Here is a 23958-nt window from a genome sequence, read left to right as displayed (position 1 = left end):
GTAAACCCAGGAGGCAGAGCTTGCAGTGAGCTGAGATCTGGCCACTGCACTCCAGTCCGGGCGACAGAGCAAGACTCCGTCTCAAAAAAAAAAAAAAAAAAAAAAAAAAAAAAAAAAAAAGAGGTCTTGAAGAATGAGTGGAGGACAGCAGGCTTCTGCCATTAAAAAAAAAAAAAAAAAGGTGGGGGGAAGAGAATTCCAGGCAGAGTAAACTGCATAAGCAAAATTCAGAAGTGTGAAGTACTAGATGAGTTTGGAGTGCCAGCTGGCACTTGCTGTGTTTAGAACACAGAAGAGTGCCCAGCAGGGTCGGAGAGAAACTGAGAACAAAGAGGGCTTCACTTGCTGGTTTCTGGAATAGGAAGTTTAATCTAATGACTTCATTAAGTCATTAGAGGGAGGGATAGGAGGAAGGACTGTGGTTGGATGGATGAGTGGACAGTTGGATAGATGCATGGTTGGTAGATGAGTAGGTGGATGGATGGGTAGATAGTTGGATAGATGCATGCTTTAGTTGGAGAGATGCATGGCTGGGTAGATGGGTGGATGGATGGGTGAATGAGTGGATGGATGGATTGGTAGATGAGTGGATAGATGTATGATTGGTGAATGGGTGAGTGGATGATAGATTGGTGGATGGGTGGATGGGGGAGTTGGAGGAATTAATGGATGGATGGGTGGTGGGTAGACGGGGGGGGGGATAGGTGGGTGGATAAGTGGGTAGGTGATGAGCAGATGCATAAATGGATGGGTGGGTGAGTGAGTGGGTGGATGGATGGATGGGTAGGTGAGTGAGTGGGTGGGTGGATGGGAGACTAAATGGAAGTATGAATGAACAGATGGAGGGAAGAGGATACACATCTCTGGGTGAGAAAGCAGCCGGGTCAGCAGTGGTAGATGGTGCTACCTTGTGTTCAGAGTCTCAGGAGCTGGAGGGGTCTCAGTGCTGCGGGCACCATGCGTGCTGACACTGCAGAGGGGCCTCTCTCCTCCTCTGGCTCCTCATCTTGCTGTCACTTGTTACTCAGGGCAAAGCTCATAGTGGGGGCAGGGGGGCAGGGGTATCCCTGTTATCTGGTTCCGGGCTCTGTTTTAGGCAGGCCCTGTGATCCCAGGCCTCAGGGATGGGGCTTTCTCAGCAGTATAAAAGCTTTGATGTGAAGGAATTATCTGTGGGAGTTGGGGGAACTCCTGCAATCTGGGGTAGACCAGATGGCAGCAGACTGACAGAGAGGCGTGGCAGCGGAGACAGAAAGGGAAGACACTTCTTGGTCACTAAGGCAGGGGGAAGAAGAAAGCACAGTCCTGTGCAGAGGCCAACAAAGGGCCTGGAAGGGACACACTAGGAAACTGAAAGGACAATGCCCAGGCTCCGGGAGAGCAGGGGCGGCAGGGCACCGGCACCCAGAGGAGGGATACCCAGCACCCAGCAGCACTCACCGTCCACAGCAGATCCTGGTAGTGCACCATTATCTGCACCACCTCGGCTGCCCCCTCTGCCAGCTGCTTCTCCTTGCCTTTGGGGAGCTTGGGGGGCCGCCCTTGGTGCAGAAAGAGGTTAGGGGCCATCACGGTGGAAACATTCCACAGAGTCATCTTGTTGTGCTGTTCCCGGGCCACCACCTTCCTGAGGAATTCCAGCAGCGCCTGGGAAAGGGGGCAGAATCTCCCTCAAATTTCAGCCCATCCCTGGCGCCTCCCCACCATCCCCAGGGCATCCTGATGCATGACAAGGGGGCGCTAGGAAGGAGCCAGGAGCTGGGAGGGCAGCAAGAGGGGCTCCTGTTCCAGCTGTGCCACCAGCCCACTCTGCGACCTCTCTGTGTCTCCACTCCCTGCTCTGCAGTGTCCAAAACACTGTCCCTCCCCTGCTCCCTCAGAGGCTAATGAGACAACTGGGTCGGACTTCGGCTTCCAGGTAGAAAAGGGCCACAGGTCTGGAACACAGGTCATTTCCCGGTGAGGCCCAGGACAGCTCCTTCTTTCTGGAGTCTGGATCTACCCAAAATGCAAAGGAAAGAATAGGGAAGCAGAGACGCTGGGAAGAGCAGGGGAAGGTGATAAGACCTACCATTTACCATGTATTCTTTGTGTTCCTGGGCCTTTAGTTGGTACATCTTATTTAACCCTCACAGTAACTTTATAAGGTAGTTTTTTTGTTGTTGTTTTTTGTTTTTGTTTTTGAGTCAGAATGTCACTGTGCCATTCAGGCTGGAATGCAGTGGTGTGATCTTGGCTCAGCTCCCTGCAACCTCTGCCTCCCGGGTTCAAGTGACCCACCCACCTCAGCCTCCCAAGTCATTGGGATTACAAGTGTGCACCACCACACCCAGCTAATTTTTGTATTTTTAGTAGAGATGGGGTTTCACCATGCTGGCCAGGTTGGTCTCAAACTCCTGACCTCAAATGATCCTCCTGCCTTGGCCTCCCAAAGTGCTGGGATTACACACATGAGCCACTGCGCCTGGCCAAGGTAGCTCTTATTATTGCATGCATTTTATAGAGAAGGAAACAAGCTTGGAGAATGCACCAAGAGTCACACAGCCAGTAAGGACAAAGGGACAGAGTGAAGAAGGGAGGGACTGAGGAAGGGAGGGAGGGATTGATGGATGAATGAATAAATGGGTGAATGGATAAAGAAGAAGAATAGATGCATGAATGAGGATAAATGGGTGGAGGAAGGAAGAATAAATGGAAAGGAGGTGGTAGGGAAGGAGAGAGGGAGGAAGGGAGGAAGGGAGGGAGGGAGAGGGGATAGGAACAGAGGACACATACTGAATACCCTGCAAAGCATCATCTTCTACCCTATGATTCCTTATGAGTTAGCTTTTATGATTTCCAAAATAAGATGCTATTAATGCTATTATCATCCTCATTTTACTGAAAAGGAAGCATAAACTCAAGCAGGAAGATCTGGGGCCTCTTCACACGCTGACCCTGGAGGCACATCTGGAATCTGACCGAAGGACAGCCAAGAGGGTATAGGGAGCTGGGCGAAGGCTGAGCATCCACTCCTATATGACAAGGAGAATTTGCTAAGGGATTTTTCCCAAACTGGTTCAGCACAGAACACCAGTGCCGTGCAATGCTTTCCACAACAAAAGAGGTCCCTGATCAACTGCGTTTTTAGAGTGCTGCGTACTCTAATCCCACTTGGAGATTCTCTCAAAGCCTCAATATACCAAAGGCTTTGAGAAGTCCTGGGGAGAAAAATATTCTTAATCTTGTTTCATGAACTCTGTGTTTACTTATCCAGGCTTGGCCACAAGGTGCTAACACCTGTTAGCACCACGTGGAACTGATGCTCTGTAGTGCCCACTCTGGGACTATCCCCTTTCAGGGCTCATCTACTTTCTTTAGGAAAAAGTCTCAAGAGAGGTCTGTGTGGGTCGTCACTGAACCCTAGCAGCTGGCAGAAGTTGCTGAATGAATGAATAAATGAGCACATTTGGAGCCATGGCTGTGGGTGTGGGCTGACATGGCAAAGTGGTGGTGGTGCATGGTAACTCTTACCTTTAAGGCATTTCTGTTGGGTTCTGGGAGGATGAGGATGAGCAGGTGAAGAACCTGCAGGCGCTGCTTCAGGTCGGGGATGTCTGCAGGAAGGGAGAGACCTCAGTCTCCATGGGAGGCTCAGGGACTCCCTCCCTCAGTCTGGTCTCTTCTTGGGGAAATTCCAGAGCTGAAAAGCCGGAGGACAGCCAGGAATCCCTTTTTTCATAAGGTGTGGGATTATTTCCTTGTCTAATGTTGGCTCAGACAGAGCCCTGACCCGTGCTGGTGGAGAGGTTCACTTGCTATACTTTGTGTAGCAAAATAAACACACACATGCGTGTGCATGCACGCACATGCCGCACACACCCAGATATGCAGTCCAGGCTACAGCCCAGGGTCAGAAATGCAATGAACGAGCAAATCACCCTTAGGAAGGGAGACAAGAGAGCTCAATGGGCCCAGACAGAAGGTTTCATGAAACCCTCTGTATTGTGAGGGTTGAAAAGGAAAAGCCGTCTCACACCTGGTGTCAGGATCTCCGGGGAGAGGAGGCAGGTAGGAGGAGGTAGTAGTTACAGATTCAAAGAAGACGTTCATCAGAGCCAGACAAGATCCAGCAGCTGAGAGCTGCCTGGAACCTGGAGAAGAGCTGCATAGGAGACACAGAGGCTGAGCACCCGGGGCGCCAGGCCTACAACCCCGTATGACCGACCTTCCTTCCTTCCTTCCTTCCTTCCTTCCTTCCTTCTCTTCCTTCCTCCCTCCCTCCCTTCCTTCCTTCTCTCACTTATCAACAAATACCTATCAAGTACCTGTCAGGTGCTATGCTCAGTCTAGGCACCTGGGACACAATAGTAAAGGAGGAAAATAAAGTCGCAGGCTTGTGGAGCTTACATTTCAGAGGGGAGACACAATACACAAGCAAAGGATAAATCAAAGTATGATGGGCATCACTGCATCATCATAGAGGCTAGCAGGCAGCATGGAGTGTGGGGTCACGGAAGGCCCCTCACAGGCTCTGACAGCCAGCTGAAACTTGAAAGGCAGGAAGCAGCCAAATGAGGGCGGAGGGAGTTTCCATTCAGAGACAGCAGCAAGTGCAGACGCCCCAGGGAAGGAAAGAGGAGGGGGAACAGCAAAGTGGGAGGGCCTGACCAGACAGTGGGGAAGGAGGAGGCCAGGAAGAAAGGGGGCCAGAAATAGGCAGGACCTGAGCCGAAGCAGGTGGGCCCAGTAAGGAGTGGAATCTTATTACAAGGGTGCTGTGGAGGATGGGTAACAGCACAGGGAAGGGATCTGATTTGTTTTGCAATGAGGTCGAGGCCAGGCCTGATGATTCATGCCTGTAATCTCATCACTTTGGGAGGCTGAAGTGGGAGGATCACTTGAGGTCACGAGTTTGACACTAGCCTGGGCAACATAGCGAGACCCCCGTCACTACAAAAACATTTTAAACAAGTATGCCAGGCATGGTCTCATGTGCCTATATTCTTAGCTACTTGGGAGGCTGAGGCAGGAGAATCACTTGAACCCAAAAGTTCAAGGTTGCAGTGAGCTAGGATCATGCCACTGCACTCCAGCCTGGGTGACAGAGACCAGGGTTTTTTTTTTAAAAACCAGGGGGGTTTTTTAAAGACCCCGTCTCGAAGAAGAAGAAGAAGAAGAAAGAAGAAGAAGAAGAAGAAGAAGAAGAAGAAGAAGAAGAAGAAGAAGAAGAAGAAGAAGAAGAGAAGAAGAAGAAGAAGAAGAAGAAGAAGAAGAAGAAAAGAAGAAGAAGAAGAAGAAGAAGAAGAAGAAGAAGAAGAAGAAGAAGAAAACAAACAAAACACTGAGGTTGTGAGAATCAAAGGTCAGAGAAGACATCTCAGGATCCCTGTCCCCTCCCCTAGCTTGGGGGTGGATATCAGACTGCCTGAGCCTTGAAGCTTTTTGGAGAATTCAGAGAGACAGGGAGAACCTCATGGTCATGAATGAGATCTCAGGAGAGCTGCTCTACTTTTCTGAGAAAAATTAGAAGTGACTATGTTTGTACATTGTGGATTGTGAAGAAGTCCAGACAGGAACATATATATGCAGACTATACATAGAGCAAGGTCTGTGCAATACATGCTGATCTGCAGATGCGCACACAGATGGACGCGATCTGCAGACGCACACACAGATGGACACGATCTACAGACGCGCACACAGATGGACGCAATCTGCAGACGCGTACACACAGATGGACATGATCTGCAGGCGCACACACAGATGGATGCGATCTGCAGACATGCACACAGATGGATGCAATCTGCAGACGCACACACAGATGGACGCGATCTGTAGACGCGCACACAGATGGACGTGCACACACATGTGTCCACAGATACACGGGTAGACGATGCTGATAAGCTCAACCCCATGGATGTCAAGATGTGAAGGAAACCAGTCCACTCGTCCACGTGAGAACTAATAGGGACTGTAGTGTGCAGAACCTTAGCCTCCTCTCCTCACACACCTGCACATGCACACATGCCATACAACACACACAGGACACGCGTGCACATGCGTATGCACACATATTGGGCTCACATGCTCACACTTGCTTCTTCCCCCATTGGTTGGACATTTCTGGAACAGACATTTCCAGGAATGGGCAGTCCTGCCTTTGCATGGCTTCCCCTCTCCAACCAAGGCCAGTGACATCCAACTCTCCATCCTTGCACAGGCCAAGGGCTTGGGCACACTCACTGGGCACCACAGCGAAGGCCGGGAGGTACTCAGCCGTGAGCAAAGGCGTCGGCAGCTTCCGGATGAACCTTTTGAGCAAATCGGAGGCGTCATTGTGATGAACGTCGTCCCAGCTAAAAAGGCCAGCATAGAAGTCTCTCTCCAGCTTCTGTTCCAGCCCCTACAGGAAGGAGGGGCACGAAGACACAGTTGGCCCAGGGCTCCAGTAGAAGCTGCTCTACCACTTCTCTGGGGCTCGGTTTCCTCATCTGCAAAGTGGGGACAACAAGAGCACCTCCCTCGTGGGGTTGAAGTGAGGACGAAATGGCCTAAAGTGCGTGTCACTGAGCACAGGGCTCTGCTCATTAAACGTTGGTGGTCTGACTCCAGGGCCACGCTCTCCGCCACCATGCTCATTGTGCCACCTTCAGCCTCTCAAACCCTCAACCCACACGGAGACCAAAGACAGATCACCGGTGAGCCAGGGACTGGATTCTCTCCCGGCTTAACACACATATGAGGATGGGGGAGATGCAGCCTCAGTGAAGCGGGGGAAGCCAAACCATTACCTTGACCCTGGCCTGGGATCCGGGCACCCTGAGAATGCCTTCCGTGTCCAGTCCTCTCTTTTCCAAACAGGACAGCAGCTGTCAGAGACAGAAACCAGCATTTAAACTAGGAAACACTGAAAAGCAGAATTCAAAATGGTGTGTCTGTCTCCCATGAAAATCAGAAAGAGGGGGGTACCGGGAGAAGCGTTTCCTTCAAAATAATAATAGTTTTTGTGACCACCTCCACGAGCCAGGCACTGTGAGAGCTTCATACAGATTTTTCTCATTTAATCATTGATAAGAGGAAGATACTGTTATCATCATCCCAATTTACAGATGTTGAAAGGGAGGCTAATGAAAGGTCAAAAATCCACCCTTGACTTTAAGATTCAGAAGTTAAAAAGAAAAGAAAAAAAATCCACCCCAAGGATCACTTAAGGCCAGGAGTTCGAGACCAGCTTGGGCAACATCGTGAGACCCTGTCTCTACAAAAAAGTTAAGACAAAAATTTATAAAATAAAAACAACAGCAACAACCAAAATCCACCCCGGGTCTCTGAGCTAGCAAGTGCCAGAGTCAGAATTTGAACCCAGATCTGCCTGATTCCAAAGCCCATCCTTTCTCCCCTTTGCTAGATGTCTCCTGACAAGGGTCCCCAGAGCCAGCTTCTGAAGGATTAAATAAACCCAAGCTGGGGATGACTTACAGCTTGAAGGACCAGTGGGACCTGTGTGCTGGGGAGGACTTTGTGGTCAGCTTCTAGCAGGCTGTCAAGGGGCACACCGAAGAGGCGAGTTTCTGCAGGAAATCAAAGAGCAGAAGGCGCATTTCACTTCCTGGAACGACCACTGGGCTTGGACCTGCAAGATCTCCTGGGCAACTAGAATCAGACCCCTTTTCCTGTGGAAGGACTGAGCTCTCTGGAGAATGGCTGGACCCAAACCTCTCCTCTTGAGCAGAATATTTGGCCTCAGCAGTAATGCAGACATCACTGCTGAGGAGATATGTCTCAGAGCAGAAAATCTCAGCTGGATAAAGAAGTATTGAAAGGGCCGGGTGCGGTGGCTCAAGCCTGTAATCCCAGCACTTTGGGAGGCCAAGGCGAGCGGATCACCTAAGGTCAGGAGTTCAAGACTAGCCTGGCCAACGTGGCGAAACCCCGTCTCTACTAAAAACACAAAAAAACATTAGCCGAGCGTGATGGTTGAGTGTCTGTAATCCCAGGTACTTGGGAGGCTGAGGCAGGAGAATTGCTTGAACCCAGGAGGCGGAGGTTGCAGTGAGCCAAGATCACACCACAGCACTCCAGCCTGGGCAATAAGAGCGACTGTCTCACAGAAAAAAAAAAAAAAGTATTGAAAGGGAAGTACGCTGCTGCTTCAGGGGGCACGAGGCATAAAAATGTACCAGCAGTCCTGGGTGGGGCTCTGGCTCTGCAGGATGGGCCAGGTTCTAGAGAATGTATTCCCCAGGTCCATCTTAACCACCCTGGCTTGAAGTCTTCTCAGGCAAACTCCTCCTTCCACATTTTCTCCACACCTTCCTTCTTTCTCCCTTCTCTGGCCTACCCCACCTCTGCTAGATTCCTCCCCCTGGTCTTTTTTATTCACCATCCTCTTGTCTTTAAAGAAATAAACCAAAACACCAAACCAAAACAAACCAAAAAATCACAATGCATAATGCTGACAATGACACAGCCAGATGAATACTTTTGCACACTGCTGAACGACAATATTATCTCAAGAACTTAACTCATAAATGTAATCTAAAGTAATCTAAGATGCATTCAAAAGCATATATACAGCAGCAGTGATTGTGTCTTATAGTAGGAAAGATATAGGCATCAAAAATGTCCACTAATAGCGAAATGGTTAAATATATTAGAATACATCCACAAGGAGGAAAATAGTGCAGTGATTAAAAATTGTGTTTTCACTGAGGCAAGGTGGCTCATGCCTGTAACCCCAGCACTTTGGGAGGCTAAGGTGGGAAGGTCGTTTGAACCCAGGAGTTCGAGCCAGGCCTGGGCAACATGGAAATACTGCCTCTCTACAAAAAAATACAAAAATTAATTAGCAGGGTGTGGTGGCACACACCTGCAGTGCCAGCTACTCAGGAGCCTGAAGTGGGAAGGTCACCTGAGCCTGGGGAGTTTGAGGCTGCAGTGAGCTGTGATCATGCCACTGCACTCCAGCCTGGGTAAGAGAGAGAGACTCTGTCTCAAAAATAAATACATAAATAAATAAAAATCATGTTTTCAAGGAATATTTAATAGTTGTGGTAGATGCCACTATTGTTCTAAATTCATTACCCCTCTTTGTATCCACACCCTCTGCCATGTGAACTTGCAAATCTTCCCATTAGGGAAGCACAGCGTACCTCCTCACCCCTTGCTAGGCCATGTGACTAGTTTGGACCAATGGCATGGGAACCTACATGACGCAAGCAGAGGCTTAAAATGTGGTAGAGTTTGCCCTCTGAGCTTCTGCTGTCACCATGAAAACATCCTTCAGACGACCAGCTGGTCCCAGGAGGACGAAAGACCTGAGAGCAGACCTACACTCAGCCAACAACTTGGAGCCAAGCCCAGCCTAGATCAGCCAAGCTACGCCCAGTTTACCCACAAGCACGTGAGCAAGAGTAAAGAGTTCTTAAGTCATGAGTTTGGGGTTGTTTGTTATGTAGCATTATCATGACAACCACTAAATGATACAATAACTGGAAAATGTCCATAATTCTATATATATAATATTCTATAATATAGATCGATAACTATAATATGTTCTATTACATATAATGTAATTATGAAACAGGGTCTCAGAGTTCTATATATATATAGAATTGAGACAGAGACTCTCTCTGTCACCAAGGCTGGAGTATAGTGGCATGATCAAGGCTCACTGCAGCCTTCACTTCCCAGGCTCAAGTGATCCTCCCACCTCAGCCTCCCAGGTAGCTGGGACTACAGGAGTGCACCACCACGCCTGGCTACTTTTTTGTTTTTTGTAGAGACAGCGTCTCACTATGTCACCCATGCTGGTCTCAAACTCCTGGGCTCAAGTGACCCTGCCACCTCGGCCTCCCAAAGTGTTGGCATTACAGGAGTGAGCCACTGCTCCCAGACCATAATTATATAATATGAGGTGAAAAAAGGATACACACACATACACACAAAGGAAGATAATGCACGAAAAGTGCTTTTCTGAATTATATTTTTTCCTTTTTGTATTTTACTCTATTTCACAAAATTCCCACAACGAGCAGGAATTGTTTTCATATGCAGAAAAAAATGTAAACAGAAGGAATATAGAAGCTGAGCATATTGGCCAGGTGCAGTGGCTCACACCTGTAATCCCAGCACTTTGGGAGGCTGAGGCAGGCAGATCACGAGGTCAAGAGATCAAGACTATCCTGGCCAACATGGTGAAACCCCATCTCTACTAAAAATACAGAAATTAGCTGGGCATGGTAGTGCACACCTGTAGTCTCAGCTACTCGGGTGGCTGAGGCAGGAGAATCGCTTGAACCCGGGAAGCGGAGGTTGCAGTGAGCCGAGATCGCACCACTGCACTCCAGCCTGGTGACAGAGCGAGACTCCGTCTCAAAAAAAAAAAAAAAAAAAAAAGCTGAGCATCTCTCTCTTGGTGGGAGAGTTCGTGTACAGTTACCTGTGAGAAAGCCAGGGCTGTGGCCACAGGGCTTTCCCTGGGCCGGGGCTGCTCACCTGCCGCTTTCCACTTCCCCGCTTTGCTCCTCTTCAGGTCCAAGCCAAGGACATCACAGAGCGCGGTCAGCTCTATGAGGGCCAGAGAAGGTACCTTCCTCATGTCCTGCAGGGACAAGTCTCCTATCCTTGTCACGCCAAGTCTGCCTTTGGGGATGGTAAACTTCTATTAATAGAGAGGGAAGTAAAGACAATTTGTCAGGCTATGTGTCTGATGGGTATTTGGGGGTTCCCCCTTCTCCCCTGGGCATTTAGGCGGAAGGAAGAGCAGCGTGGATAAGAGCTGGTGCTCAGGAGTCCATCCTCAAGCCAAGTCCAAGCTCCACCTCTTGCAAACGGAGTGACATTCTGAGCCTCTGATTCCCCATCCATAATCATAAAATAGAGCCTCCCTCAGAAGGTTTTTGCATGTTTGTTTGTTTTTTTCTTTGGAGACACTATCTTGCTCTGTTGCCCAAGCTGGCGTACAGTGGCATGAACATTGCTCACTGCAGCCCCGACCTCCTGGGCTCAATTGATCCTCCTGCCTCAGCCTCCTGAGTAGTTAGGACTACAGGTATGCACCCCGACACCTGGCTAATCTTTGTATTTTTTGTAGAGACAGAGTTTCTCTGTGTTGCCCGGGCTGGTCTCAAACACCTGGGCTCGAGCGATTCTCCCACCTCAGCCTCCCAAAGTGCTGGAATTACAAGCATGAGCCACCGCAACGGCCTCATAAAATTTTAGTGGGAGCAAATGACCTAATGGATATAAAGTGCTTGGCACTGTCCCAAGCACATAGCGAAGCCTCAAGAAACGGAAATTGTTTTCACTGCCTGCCCTCCCACAAGAGGACCTGGAGAGGAGGGATCGCCCCATGGGCTTCTTATTCTTGCTTCTACTCTTGTCCTTTGTTCCTCTCCCTCACGGGGTCTGTCCCCAGCCTCGGCCATGCCACCCGCAGAAATAAAGAATGCTCAACCCTGCCATCTAGAGGCCACATTGGGAATCTGCAGGCAGCTCCAGGCTTTCCTGCCGCCCAAGGTCAGAGAAGGCAAGCAGGAGGGCCAGGCTTGTTCAGCACTGCCCAGAGGGCTTGGCCAGACCACTTCCCAGTGCCCCTTTAGAGTGAGTGCTCAAAGGGAAAGAAATGGTAATTGATGCTTATAATACAGCCTAGTGCTTGAGGCATGAGCTATGGAGTCCCACCCCTGGGGTTCAAATCCTTACTTTACCTGTGAGTGCAAGCAAATAATTTTACCTGTGTGTTCATCTGCAAAATGGAAGTGATAACAGTATCTACTTCACAAGACTGTTGGTAAGATTAAATTCAATAAAGTGTATGAAACATGGTGCCTGACACATAGTGAGTACTCAGTACTTATTACTACTTTTTAGTTTAACACAATTATCACCAGCTTAATAGAATGAAATTAAATCAAATATGTGAAGTACTTGGCATAATGCTTAGTGTGTGGTAAAAGATCAATATGTGATGCCTTTAGCATTATTATTATTATTCACAGGAGAGTCTTGCTCTGCCGCCCAGGCCGCAGTGCAGGAGTGCAATCACAGCTCACTATAACCTTGAACTCCTTGGCTCAAGTGATCCTCCTGCCCTAGTCTCCTGAGTAGCTAAGATTACAGGCACACACCACCACACTCAACTATTTTTTTTTTTTGAGACGGAGTCTCAATCTGCCACACAGGCTGGAGTGCAGTGGCATGATCTCTGTTCACTACAATCTCTGTCTCCCAGGTTCAAGCAATTCTCCTGCCTCAGCCTCCCAAGTAGCTGGGATTATAGTTGTGCACCCCCATACCCAGCTAACTTTTGTATTTTTAGTAGGTATGGGGTTTCACCATGTTGACCCAGCTGGTCTCAAACTCCTGACCTCAAGTGATCCGCCTGCCTTGGCCTCCCAAAGTGCTGGGATTACAGGCATGAGCCACCATGCCTGGCCCACACCCAATTATTTTAAAAAATTTTTTGTAGAGATGGGGTCTTGCTATGTTGCCCAGGCTGGTCTCGAATTTCTGGCCTCAAGTGATCCTCCGACCTCGGCCTTCCAAAGTGCTGGCATTACAGGTGTGCGCCACCATACCTGGCCCTTTAGCATGATTAATTATTATCATCATTCATAATTTAATGGAGAAACACTGTCAAAGAAAAAGACAAGATAATGTTGAACATTAACTATCTCTGATGTTTTAGAAATAGAAACTCGTTATTAAAAAATTTTAGGCCAGGCACAGTGGCTCACGCCTGTAATCCCAGCACTTTGGGAGGGTGAGGTGGGTGGATCACAAGGTCAGGAGATCAGGACCATCCTGGCTAACATGGTGAAACCCCGTCTCTACTAAATATACAAAAAATTAGCCAGGCATGGTGGTGGGTGCCTGTAGTCCCAGCTACTTGGGGGCTGAGGCAGGAGAATGGCATGAACCCAGGAGGCAGAGCTTGCAGTGAGCCGATTGTACCACTGCACTCCAGCCTAGGCAATAGAGCAAAACTCTGTCTCAAAAAAAAAAAAAAAATTTAGGCCGGGTGCAGTGGCTCACGCCTGTAATCCTAACACTTTGGGAGGCTGAGGCAGGCAGATCACCTAAGGTCAGGAGTTCGAGACGAGCCTGGCCAACATGGTGAAACCCTGTCTCTACTAAAACTACAAACATTAGCCGGATGTGGTAGCACATGCCTGTAGTCGCAGCTACTCGAGAGGCAGAGGCATGAGAATTACTTGAACGTCAAGGGTAGAGGTTGTAGTGAGCTGAGGTTTCGCCACTGCACTCCAGCCTGGGCAACAGAGTGAGACTCTATTTCAAAAAAAATAAAATTAAAATAAATAAATAAATATAAATGTTATTTGATGTACTATCATTAATGGAAAATATTATTAGTAAGAGAAACTAGGTGTAGAGTACGTGGGAGTTCTGTTTTTGCAACTTGCTGCGGGCCTAAGAAAATTCCATCTGAACGAGTGAAAGTACTCTCACAGTGGAATAGAGGCTACTGCAGGGGTGGGGCTGGTGTCCTAAGCAGTAGAGAGTGGTGGTCAGCTGGGAAGGCTCCGGGTTCAAGCTGCCAGGTGTTCCTGTCCTGGCCTTTGTGGGAGCCAATTCTGTCACTTCTCCTCTCTGAGCACCATGATATGGTCTGGCTATGTCCCCCACCAAATCTCATCTTGAATTCCCATGTGTTGTGGGAGGGGCCCTGTGGGAGGTAACTGAATCATGGGGGCAGCTCTTTTCCGGGCTGTTCTCGTGATAGTGAATAAGTCTCATGAGATCTGATGGTTTTAAAAAGGGGAGATTCCCTGCACAAGCTCTCTTCTCTTGTCTGCCACCATGTGAGACATGCCTTTCACCTTCCACCATGATTGTGAGGCCTCCACAGCCATGTGGAACTGTAAGTCCATTAAACCTCTTTCATGCCTTTATCAGCAGTGTGAAAACAGAGTAACACATGCCACTTCTCTTTTTTTTTTGAGACAGGATCTTACTCTGGCCCAGGCTGGAGAGCAGTGGTACAGTCATAACTCACTGCGGCTTCAACCTCCAGGTGCAAGTGATCCTCCTGCCTCAGCCTCCCAAGTGGCTAAGACTACAGGCCTGCACCATCACGCCTGGCTATTTCAAAAATTTTTTGTAGAGAGGCGGTATTGTCATGTGGGCCAGGCTGGTCTCAAACTCCTAGACTCAAGCAATCCTCTCGCCTTGGCCTCCCAAATTGCTGGGATTACAGGCGTGAGCCACTGTGCCCGACCCTATTTCTCTTTTTTTCTATCATACAGTCAGGGAGCAATGAGGGCACTGGAAGCCTTGAGAACAATGTCCTGGGCCAGGGTAGCCCTCAGGAAAATGTTACCTAAGATTGCATCACCTGCATCATCACGTGGTCAAAGAAGAAATACTTCCTTTAGTAATAGAGGGACTGTGAAAGACTATATTTACTCCATGAGAGAAGTCAGAATAGTGGTTATTCTGCAGGGAAAGGAATTGCCTGGGAAGGACATGGGGGAGCTCAGGTGGCGCAGGAAGTTTCTTTCTTTCTTTCTTTTTTCCCCCCGTATTACAAGTCATCAAGCAAGGGAGGAAGCTTCTGTACTGATTTGGTAGTATTTACACAGGCATACACACCAAGCTGTACATGCTAAATATCTGTGCACTTTACAGCGAGTCACAGTTCAATCTTTAAAAACATAGCTATCAATGATGACATCCTATTTGGAAGGAACTATGCTGGGATAACTGACTATTTTGGGAAAAAAGAACAGCCAGGTGCAGTGGCTCACACCTGTAATCCCAGCACTTTGGGAGGCTAAGGCTGGAGGATTGCTTGAGCCCAGGAGTTTGAGACCAGCCTGGGCAATGTATAAAGAACCTAACTCTAAAAAATTTTTACAACTTAGCTGGGCATGGTGGCATGCAACTGTAGTCCTAGCTACCTGAGAGGCTGAGGTGTAAGGATAGCTTGAGTCTGAGAGGTTGAGGCTGCAGTGAGCTGAGATGGCACCACTGCACTCCCGCCTGGATGACAGAGTGAGACCTTGTCTCAAAGAAAAAAAAAGAAGGAAAGAAGGAAAGAAAGGAAGAAGAAAAGGAAGGAGGGAAGGAAGGAAGGAAAGAAGGAAGGAAGGAAGGAAGGAAGGAAGGAAGGAAGGAGGAAGGAAGGGAGGGAGGGAGGAAGGAGAAAGAAAGAGAAAGAAAAAAGAAAGAAAGAGAGAGAGAAAGAAAGAAAGAGAAAGAAAAAGAAAGAAAGAAAGAAAAGGAGGAGGAGGAGGAGGGAAGGCAGGGAGGGAGGAAAGAACAGAACTAAAATATTGGGTCTCTCTCTGTCACTCCAGGCACTAAAATTAATTTTAAAAGTAACTAGAAAAACATGTTGATGGACAGTTATGAGCTTGCTGGAGGAGGAAGGGCTTTCTAAAGATAAAAACAAAGAGCATGGAGACAATACTGACAGGACTGTTAGACTGTAAGCACCCTGCTCCACAGTCTTGACACCCAGCGGTCACTCAGTAAATATTTGTGGTACGAATTAAATGAATGAATGATTCGACAACTTTTGTGCTGGGTGCCTGTCAATGTGGAAGGTGTGAAGAGACAGGTGCTGGTGCCTGAGCAGGGGGTACCTAGCCACCAGCCCTGTGGACAGCATCCTCACCGGCAGGGAACACTTGCCCCAGGCAGAGGTGTCTCCCTGGGATGGCCTGCTCTTCTGCAGGAGCACCGCAGCTTGTTCTGAGTAGGCAGAGTCCATGTTGAAGGCTTCTTCCCTCCCAGCCTGCTCCTGCAGCCCCCCAGGCTCTGCTGCTGTGGGGGAAACAAAGCAGAAAGGCAGTAAGAACTGGCTGCCAGGAAGCAAGTGCTTGGGTTCAGAATTTAGACCCTTAGTCCTAAGAAGTGATCTCCCGGCCGGGCGCGGTGGCTCAAGCCTGTAATCCCAGCACTTTGGGAGGCCGAGATGGGCAGATCATGAGGTCAGGAGATCGAGACCATCCTGGCTAACATGGTGAAACCCCGTCTCTACTAAAAAATACAAAAAACTAGCCGGGCAAGGTGGCGGGCGCCTGTAGTCTCAGCTACTCGGGAGGCTGAAGCAGGAGAATGGTGTAAACCCGGGACGCAGAGCTTGCAGTGAGCTGAGATCCGGCCACTGCACTCCAGCCTGGGTGACAGAGCGAGACTCCGTCTCAAAAAAAAAAAAAAAGAAGTGATCTCCCAACTCAAGTTCAAAGCCCCAGGATCAAATAATTAGGTTTAGGGCTCAGGCTCACTGCCCAGGAAGGGATTTCCTAGCTATGGCCCCCTTACCCGCAGGAAATGATTTCCTAGCTAAGACTCTCACTGCCCCAGGAAGTGATTTCCTAGATAAGGCCAATTGCCCAGGAAGAGATTTTTCCCATCTTGAGCCCCATGGGCCTGATGGCAACAACTCAAGGGCCCAAACTGTCCCTTCAGGGTTCCTCCCTACTGCCCTTGAGCAGGGAAGGCAGGGAGTCAGCAGGAAGTGGCAAATGCTGGGAGGTGCGCACATTCTCTTACTTCACAGAGCAGCCCTTTATGCAGCCTGGACGATTCTCAGGGCCCTGGAGAATGAAGACCACTTACCTGGAGGAGATTTAGAGGCCCCGGAACTGAGCTGGGCCCCCTTCATACTGGAGTCCCCATTCTCTGACGACATTTTCTATGCAAATTACAGACAGTGCCCAATTACTCATGTGGGAAGCCGACAATGCTCACACAACCCCGGGAGACAAGAGCCACCCACAACCCCTTTTCACAGACGAGCCGCTGAAGCCCAGAGAGGTTGAGTTACTTGCCCAAGGTCCCACAGCTGCTAATTTGGGAATAGGTACTGGGGCCCAAGTCTGACTGGCTCCAATGCCTGTGGTTTTAATCACTGTTATGCCACTTCAGAGGCGCTCCAAGAGAGATGATGCCCACAACCTATCAGGTTTCAAGTGTCAGCAGGATACACAGTGACAATAAAAAATATTTTGTGCTGGCCGGGTGCCGTGGCTCACGCCTGTAATCCCAGCGCTTTGGGAGGCCGAGGCGGGCGGATCACGAGGTCAGGAGATAGAGACCATCCTGGCTAACACGGTGAAACCCCGTCTCTACTAAAATACAAAAAATTAGCCGGGCGAGGTGGCGGGCGCCTGTAGTTCCAGCTACTCGGGAGGCTGAGGCAGGAGAATGGCGTGAACCCGGGAGGTGGAGCTTGCAGTGAGCCGAGATCCGCCCACTGCACTCCAGCCTGGGCGACAGAGCGAGACTCAGTCTCAAAAAAAAAAAAAAAGTATTTTGTACTGATAATGAGGTAGGAGGTGGGACTTTGGCTGAAACAGGGAAGAGGCAAAAACACCTCTCCATAAGACATGCCCGCAGTGCCATGACAGTTTACCATTGCCATGGCAACACCTGGAAATTACTGCCCCTTTTCTAGAAATTTCTGAATAACTCACTCCTTAATTTACTTTTAATTAAAAGGCAGAACTGCCCCTGAGCTGCTGCTCTGCACACACTGCCTACGGGCTGGCCCTGCCCCTGAGCTGCTGCTCTGGTGACACTGCCTATGGGCTGGCCCTGCCCCTGAGCTACTGCTCTGCACACACTGCCTATAGGGTGGCCCTGCTCTGCAGCGGCAGTCACGCTATTGTATCACTGCCGCCTCCATAAAATTGTTTTCTTCTACCACCAGCTCACTCTTGAATTCTTTCCTGAGTGAAACCAAAAGCTTCCACAGCTAATCCCCAGTTTTGGGGCTTGCCTGCCCTGCATCGATAACAATTATATAGGAAGAACCTAGGCTTTCAGGCTGACCCAAGGACACACAGTGGCAACAGGCATATACGCAGTGGCATGCATGGGAGGTGGAGACCTACATGCAATGTAGGGACATAGTGGAAGGCAGGGAGACATATGTGTGCAAGCCAATGCACTCTAAATACACACACACCAACACACACAACACACACACCAACACACACCCCCACACACCCCAACACACACAAACACCAACACACACACCAACATACACACCCCAAAACACACACACCAACACACACATCAACACACACACTCCCAACACACACCCCAACACACACACTCCAACACAGACACCCCAACACACACACCCCCAACACACATGCACACATACCCCAACATACACACCAACACTCAGACACCAACACACACCAACACACACATCAACACGCACACCCCAACACACATCAACACACACCAATACACACACACTAACACACATATTCCAACACACACACCAAAGCACACACAACACACTACAACACACGTACCAACACCCACACACCAACACACACACAACACGCACACCCCAACACACATCAACACACCCCAACACACACAGCAACACACACACTAACACACACATATTCCAACACATACACCAACACACATCAACACATACACCAACACACATACCAACACCCACACACCAACACACACACACACACACACATACACATACCAACACACACACACACATACCAACACAGCCCTTCAGCAGGATCACTGCATCTCTCAGGCTGTGGTGGCAGCACAGAGATCCCAGTCAGACAGGGCCTGCAATGACCCGTATGCCACTTACCACTGAATTGAAGACCCCAAAGACATCCCTGACATCTCTGGCAGGTGTCTTGTGTTGTCTTCGCACTGAGCGAGCATAGATGTCCAGCCGGCGGCACACAGCGGCCACCTGGGTCTGTGTCAGGGTGGACAGGAGCTCCTTGTGATCACTGTCCAAGCCCAGGCCACCAAGGAGGCCCGACAGGCCTGTGTCCTGCAGCCACTGGGATTCGGCTTCCCCTTCTGCCAATGGAGGTAGAACCCAGATGAACATACACAGCTCTGCACTCAGCCACACATGATAACCAAAGTTCTACATAGAGGCACACTCTCACCTGGACACAGGAGATTCTGCATATCTGATCATGAGACCTATTAGTACCAACCAGACTCTTTGGGGGAGAAGATCTAATGAGCCTTCTGAGAACTGGGGGCCGGGTAGGGGGTACTGATGGCATTAGTCAGTGTATGGATGTCAACCTATAACGTAGCAATCCCTGGAAAACAGAGCTGGCTGAAGGTCCCTTCATGTTCTGATTTTGGACCCACTTCTCTCCAAAGTAATGAACCCAATTCCCCAAAATCTGACAGAGACCACCACAGGGTCACGCGGTGTCCCCTTGGGAAGTTGGTGCTGGGTGTTGATGTCCCTTTGGGAAGTCCTCCATATTCAAGAGCTTATTTGTGTTGGAGTTGTCCCCTCGACTATGCTTCCTAAGGAAACTGTCATAGTCCCACAACAAAACCATCCGTTGGAATGGGAGGGTGTGTTAAGACGTCAGGATCTCGGGTCCTACCTCCAGGGATTCTGCTGCAGGAGTTCAGGCCTCACGCCTGATAATCTGCACTTGGAATGTCTTCCTCAGATTATTCTAATGCAATAGGGTCTTCAGATCACACTTGACAAACACTGGCCTTATGGGGGAAATGCACAAGAGTTCGTACTGGAAGTTGAACACATGTGTGAGAGGACTGGTAGGGTGTACAGTTGTACCCAGTGTTGACCAAGTTAGTCAACAAAGTAATAATTGTTTTTAAAACTCAAACAAAACTGCTTTTATGGCAGCCTGGGTTTTGCAAATAATCCAAGTCTTCCCCCAACATTTTCCCTGCACTTGGGAACCAGAACAGATGCCTCCAGGGCAGCTGCAACGTTGTGGGTCCATTCCTGACTTGTGCTGGCTGGTGGAGGTACTGATTCTATCACAATACTAGACATTTTTTTGTTTGTACAGGATCCTTTCAATGAGCCACTGTTTCTTGAAATGTAGGCATTCACCTACCACCTTTATAATTTTTATCTTTATCTAATTATCCCTGTAAAATTCCTTACCAAATATATCCCCTTAATCATGGGCTACATTTTTTACTTAAACAAATCTATTTTAAAAGGAAACAAGATCCCTACCATAAATGGAGCATCCAACATCACCTGCCATGAGTAGACATTGATGGGAAAAACAAGTTATTAACAATTCCTCTGGTTCAAGTTGGTGTCTGAATAAAAAGAAAAGATGGCCGGGCACGGTGGCTCATGCCTGTAATCCCAGCACTTTGGAAGGCCAAGGTGGGCAGATCATCTGAGATCAGGAGTTCAAGACCAGCCTGGCCAACGTGGCGAAACGCCATCTCTACTGAAAATACAAAAATTAGACAGGTGTGATGGTAAATGCCAGTAGTCCTAACTACTTGGGAGGCTGAGGCAGGAGAATCACTTAAACCCAGGAGGGAGGTGGAGGTTGCAGTGGGCCGAGATTGTACCACTGCACCCTAGCCTGGGTGACAGAGTGAAACTCTGTCTCAAAAATTAAATAAATAAATGAAAAGAAAGTAAACAAAACAAAACAAAACAAAAAAACTAATCTTGGCTCCATGCCACTCAGGATCCCTCAGCCCTGTGAGTCTAAAAAAACTCCTGTGTTTATTTAGTTGCTCAAAGTGGCTTCTCTCTGACCCTATCTGACTCCACTCCCTGTGTATTGTTGGAAATTAGATGCCAGAGAGGCCACATGGAGGACCTCTTATGCAGGGCATCTCCTGAAACCACTTCTAGTATAACCAGGGATTTTTTTACATTCACAGTTGAAGGCACTGCATGTGACTATTAGGCCCTTAAGAGGTCTGCATCACCGCATTGTCTGTTTTGCCAACCAGGGGCAAGCCCAGCTGAATTACATGCCAAACTAGGAAGGGTTCCATGTGGAGCCCTTTCATTCCCTCATCTGCTGAACAAGTAAGGATGGAGGACGGGAATGTGCTTGGCTCCTTTCCAGGCACTGTGGACACAGCAGTGAAAAGGGCCGATGATGTCCCTGGCCTCACGGAAGTTACATTCTAGTGGGGGTCACAGGCACATACACAGTGAAGTGCACTAGGTAAAGTCAGACAGTGATCATTGCTGTAGCAACGAACAGAGCAGGGCAGGAGCTAGAGAGTGATGGGGCAGGGGTGCTATTTTATGTAGGGAAGCTGATGAAGACCTCTCTGAGGAGGTAACATTTGAGCCCAGTCCTGACTGGAGAGAACAAGCCATGCAGATGCCTGGGGCAAGAGCATTTTAGGCCAAGGGATCAGTGAGGACAAAGGACTTGAGGCAGGAAAGTGCTTTTAGGGTCAAGGACCAGCAAGGAGGCCCGAGGACAGAAGTAGAGTGACAGCAAGTCAGGGTGGGAGGAGAAGAGGCAGAGAGGAGGCACGAAGTCAATTATGTAAAGCCTGGTAAGTTATGATCTGGTGGCTTTCTTACATGTCCCCAAATTCTTTGACTCTCACCCCATCAAGGGGTGGAGTCTAATTCCCCTCCTCTTGAACATAGCTGCATGCAGGATCACAGAATGCAGCAGAAGCAATGCTGTCTTTCTTCTAAAGCTGGGTCATAAGCAGCAAAACAGCTTCTACCCAGCTCTCTCTCTTGGTCTTGTGCTTGGAACCTAGCCGCCATGCTGTGAGGAAGCCCAGGCCACATGTGGAGCCCTCAAGCAGATATTCCAGATGATAATCCCAGATGATACTCCCAGATGAGGCCCCCTGAAGGTCACATCCACCACCAGGCACATAGATGAGAAATCTTTTGAGATGACTCCAGCCCCAGCCACCATTTGATTGTAACTGTATGAGAGGCTCTGAGCAAGAACTGCCTAGCTGAGCCCACTCAACCCCTCCAACAGTGAGGTATAATAATAGTCATAATAATTGATTATTGTTGCATTATGCTGCTAAGCTTGAGGTGGTTTGTTACATAGTAGTAGATAATAGGGACACATAATTGTCTATTACTCTGAGATAGATGGAGAGATATTTGAGGATTTTGAGCAGAGGGCTTAGAATTTCCCTAGAACGTTAGCTCTGTCGATAGGAGACTGTTTTGTATTCACTGTTGTATCCCCAGTGCCTAAACAGTGTCTGGCACATAATACGAACTCATAAAATATTTCCTGAAGGACTCACTCTAAGGAGGGACATCATCTAATTAACTTTACTAAAAGATCGTCTTGACTATGGCGTGGAGAACAGACAGTAAGGAGCACGGGTGAAGCAGAGAGAGCAGTGAAGAGGATACTGCACCAGTCCAGGCAACAGAGAAAATGCTGTCATGTTCTGGTTCATATCTAGATCCTCTCACATTTCTCTGCCTGGAATCAAGCCCTCCCACCACCCCTACAGGCCCCCACCGGGATCCCTCACCCTCTGGAAGCTGGCCTTCATTCCTGCCACTGTCCTCTTCCCTCAGCTCATCTCTCTGTTGGATCCGTTCCACCTCCATCCAAAAGCCATCCATGCTGGAGCTCTCCGCCGAGGACAGCTGGGAGTGGGAACAGCCAGCAGGGTGTGGTTGCAGGGGATTCTTCTGGGGAAGCTGATTCATTCCGCCTGAGGAGGGGTCAGAGCTGTAGCAAGTGGGGAAGGTGCAGGGAGGTCAGCAAGTCTCTGCTCATGATGGGGGTTGTGCTGGGGCTTGTGGCTCTCCAGAAATCAGCCTGGGGCCCCGGGGGCTAAGCAAGCTTCCTAGGCACGTTTCTCAGGGTGATCTCAGCAAATCGACTGGTGACCCATCACCCCTGCGGGATCCTTGCAAACCAGCAATGCTGCAGGGGACAGAGCAGGGCCAGACTGCTTTGCTTGGTTCCACCTTCTTGGTCAAGGCCAACAGTCTTGGACATACGTACGGTAAATGCAGCATTCCCGAGAGGGGATTAAACACCAAGACAGGCGAGGAAATGACAGGGCAGTGTCTCACAGATCTCACCGAATTTTTACCCAGAGAGTCTCCTATCTCCTTCCCTCACACCTCCTCCTTTGTGAGTCTGGCTGCCAAGCCCTGGTTTTCCTGTTTGTATCACAGGGCACCTCATCTCCTCCCCTCTCCCAGCCAGCTTTGAACAGAGCAAGTACCCGATCACAGAGGCACTATACATCACTGAGCTAGTCTCATTCTCTCAAGGTGTTGAACCAAGGGCAGAGGGGTCAGTATCAGGCACATGAACTGGAAGCCGTGTGGGGCTGGAGGGACTGGAGTGGCCAGTCTTCCAAGAGAAGCTGAGAGGAGACCCTCTGCAGCCATGGGGGGATGTGGGGTAACCTAAGCTTGATTTTCCAGGTCCCACTTGCAGCCTCTCATGATCCAGGCTATGTGGTTTACCCTAGAGCCCCCATTCCCACATCCTTCCCTTTAATCTCCCTCTTCTTCCCAAGCTACGATCAATGAATTTCTGCTTCATGCAATCAAAGAATCTCAGAGTAAGACAGTGCAAGTCTCCTGGTCCATATAAATGAAGTCCAGGACTTCAGATGAGCTTAGGGACAAAATGCCTCTGTTGCTGGCCCAAATCCTTGAGAAACAGTGGGGCTGGTCATAATGGCAAAAATACTACACTGGAGTCATCTAGACCCTGACACGGGCCAGCAAATAGACCATAAACTACCCCTGCCAGAAGAGAGGGAAGAAATCCATTTCCCCAGTTTCCTTAAGTGGGAAAAGTGTATATTCTGCAAGTTCTATAGATATTTAAGCTCCCATGTGGAAAGAAACAAAAGGCAAAGAAAACCGATAAACATAGTTTTTTTGAACTGTCCTTTTAAAAAACAAGACTCATTTGGATTAAAAAGGAAAAGTCATCCACATGCTGCTTTTTAAAAAAAATACATATATATATGCTTTTATGGGTTTTTTGTTTGTCTGTTTTTGTTTTTTGAGACAAGGTCTGGTTCTATGGCCCAGGCTGGAGTGCAGTGGCGCGATATGACTCATGGCAACTTCCGCCTCCCAGGCTCAAGCTATCCTCCTACCTCAGACTCCTGAGTAGCTGGGACTACAGGCACACACGACCATGCCTGGCTAATTTTTGCATTTTTTGTAGAGACAGGGTTTTTGCCATGTTACCCAGGCTG

The 23958-nt window shown here is 48.9% G+C and overlaps 1 protein-coding gene across 2 annotated transcripts in view; it reads right to left on the bottom strand.

Moving 5' to 3' along the window:
• ARHGAP40 (Rho GTPase activating protein 40) overlaps positions 1–23958 on the bottom strand; it is a 50802-nt gene that overhangs the window by 5621 nt on the left and 21223 nt on the right. For both annotated transcript variants that reach the window (XM_033186410.1, XM_033186409.1), the window contains exons 2-11: positions 22255–22457; positions 18593–18813; positions 16573–16648; positions 15626–15774; positions 10480–10645; positions 7462–7553; positions 6774–6851; positions 6226–6385; positions 3514–3596; positions 1441–1647 (exon numbers count right to left, since the gene is read on the bottom strand). In XM_033186410.1, the coding sequence (XP_033042301.1) occupies positions 1441–1647; positions 3514–3596; positions 6226–6385; positions 6774–6851; positions 7462–7553; positions 10480–10645; positions 15626–15774; positions 16573–16648; positions 18593–18813; positions 22255–22457 (1435 nt within the window). The remainder of the gene's footprint in view (positions 1–1440; positions 1648–3513; positions 3597–6225; positions 6386–6773; positions 6852–7461; positions 7554–10479; positions 10646–15625; positions 15775–16572; positions 16649–18592; positions 18814–22254; positions 22458–23958) is intronic.

The sequence above is a fragment of the Trachypithecus francoisi genome, unplaced genomic scaffold (genome assembly GCF_009764315.1).
Source record: "Trachypithecus francoisi isolate TF-2019V2 unplaced genomic scaffold, Tfra_2.0 Lachesis_group21, whole genome shotgun sequence".
NCBI lineage: Eukaryota > Metazoa > Chordata > Mammalia > Primates > Cercopithecidae > Trachypithecus > Trachypithecus francoisi.
The sequence above is the reverse complement of the archived record's forward strand: the minus strand, read 5'-3'. Positions and strand labels throughout refer to the sequence as shown.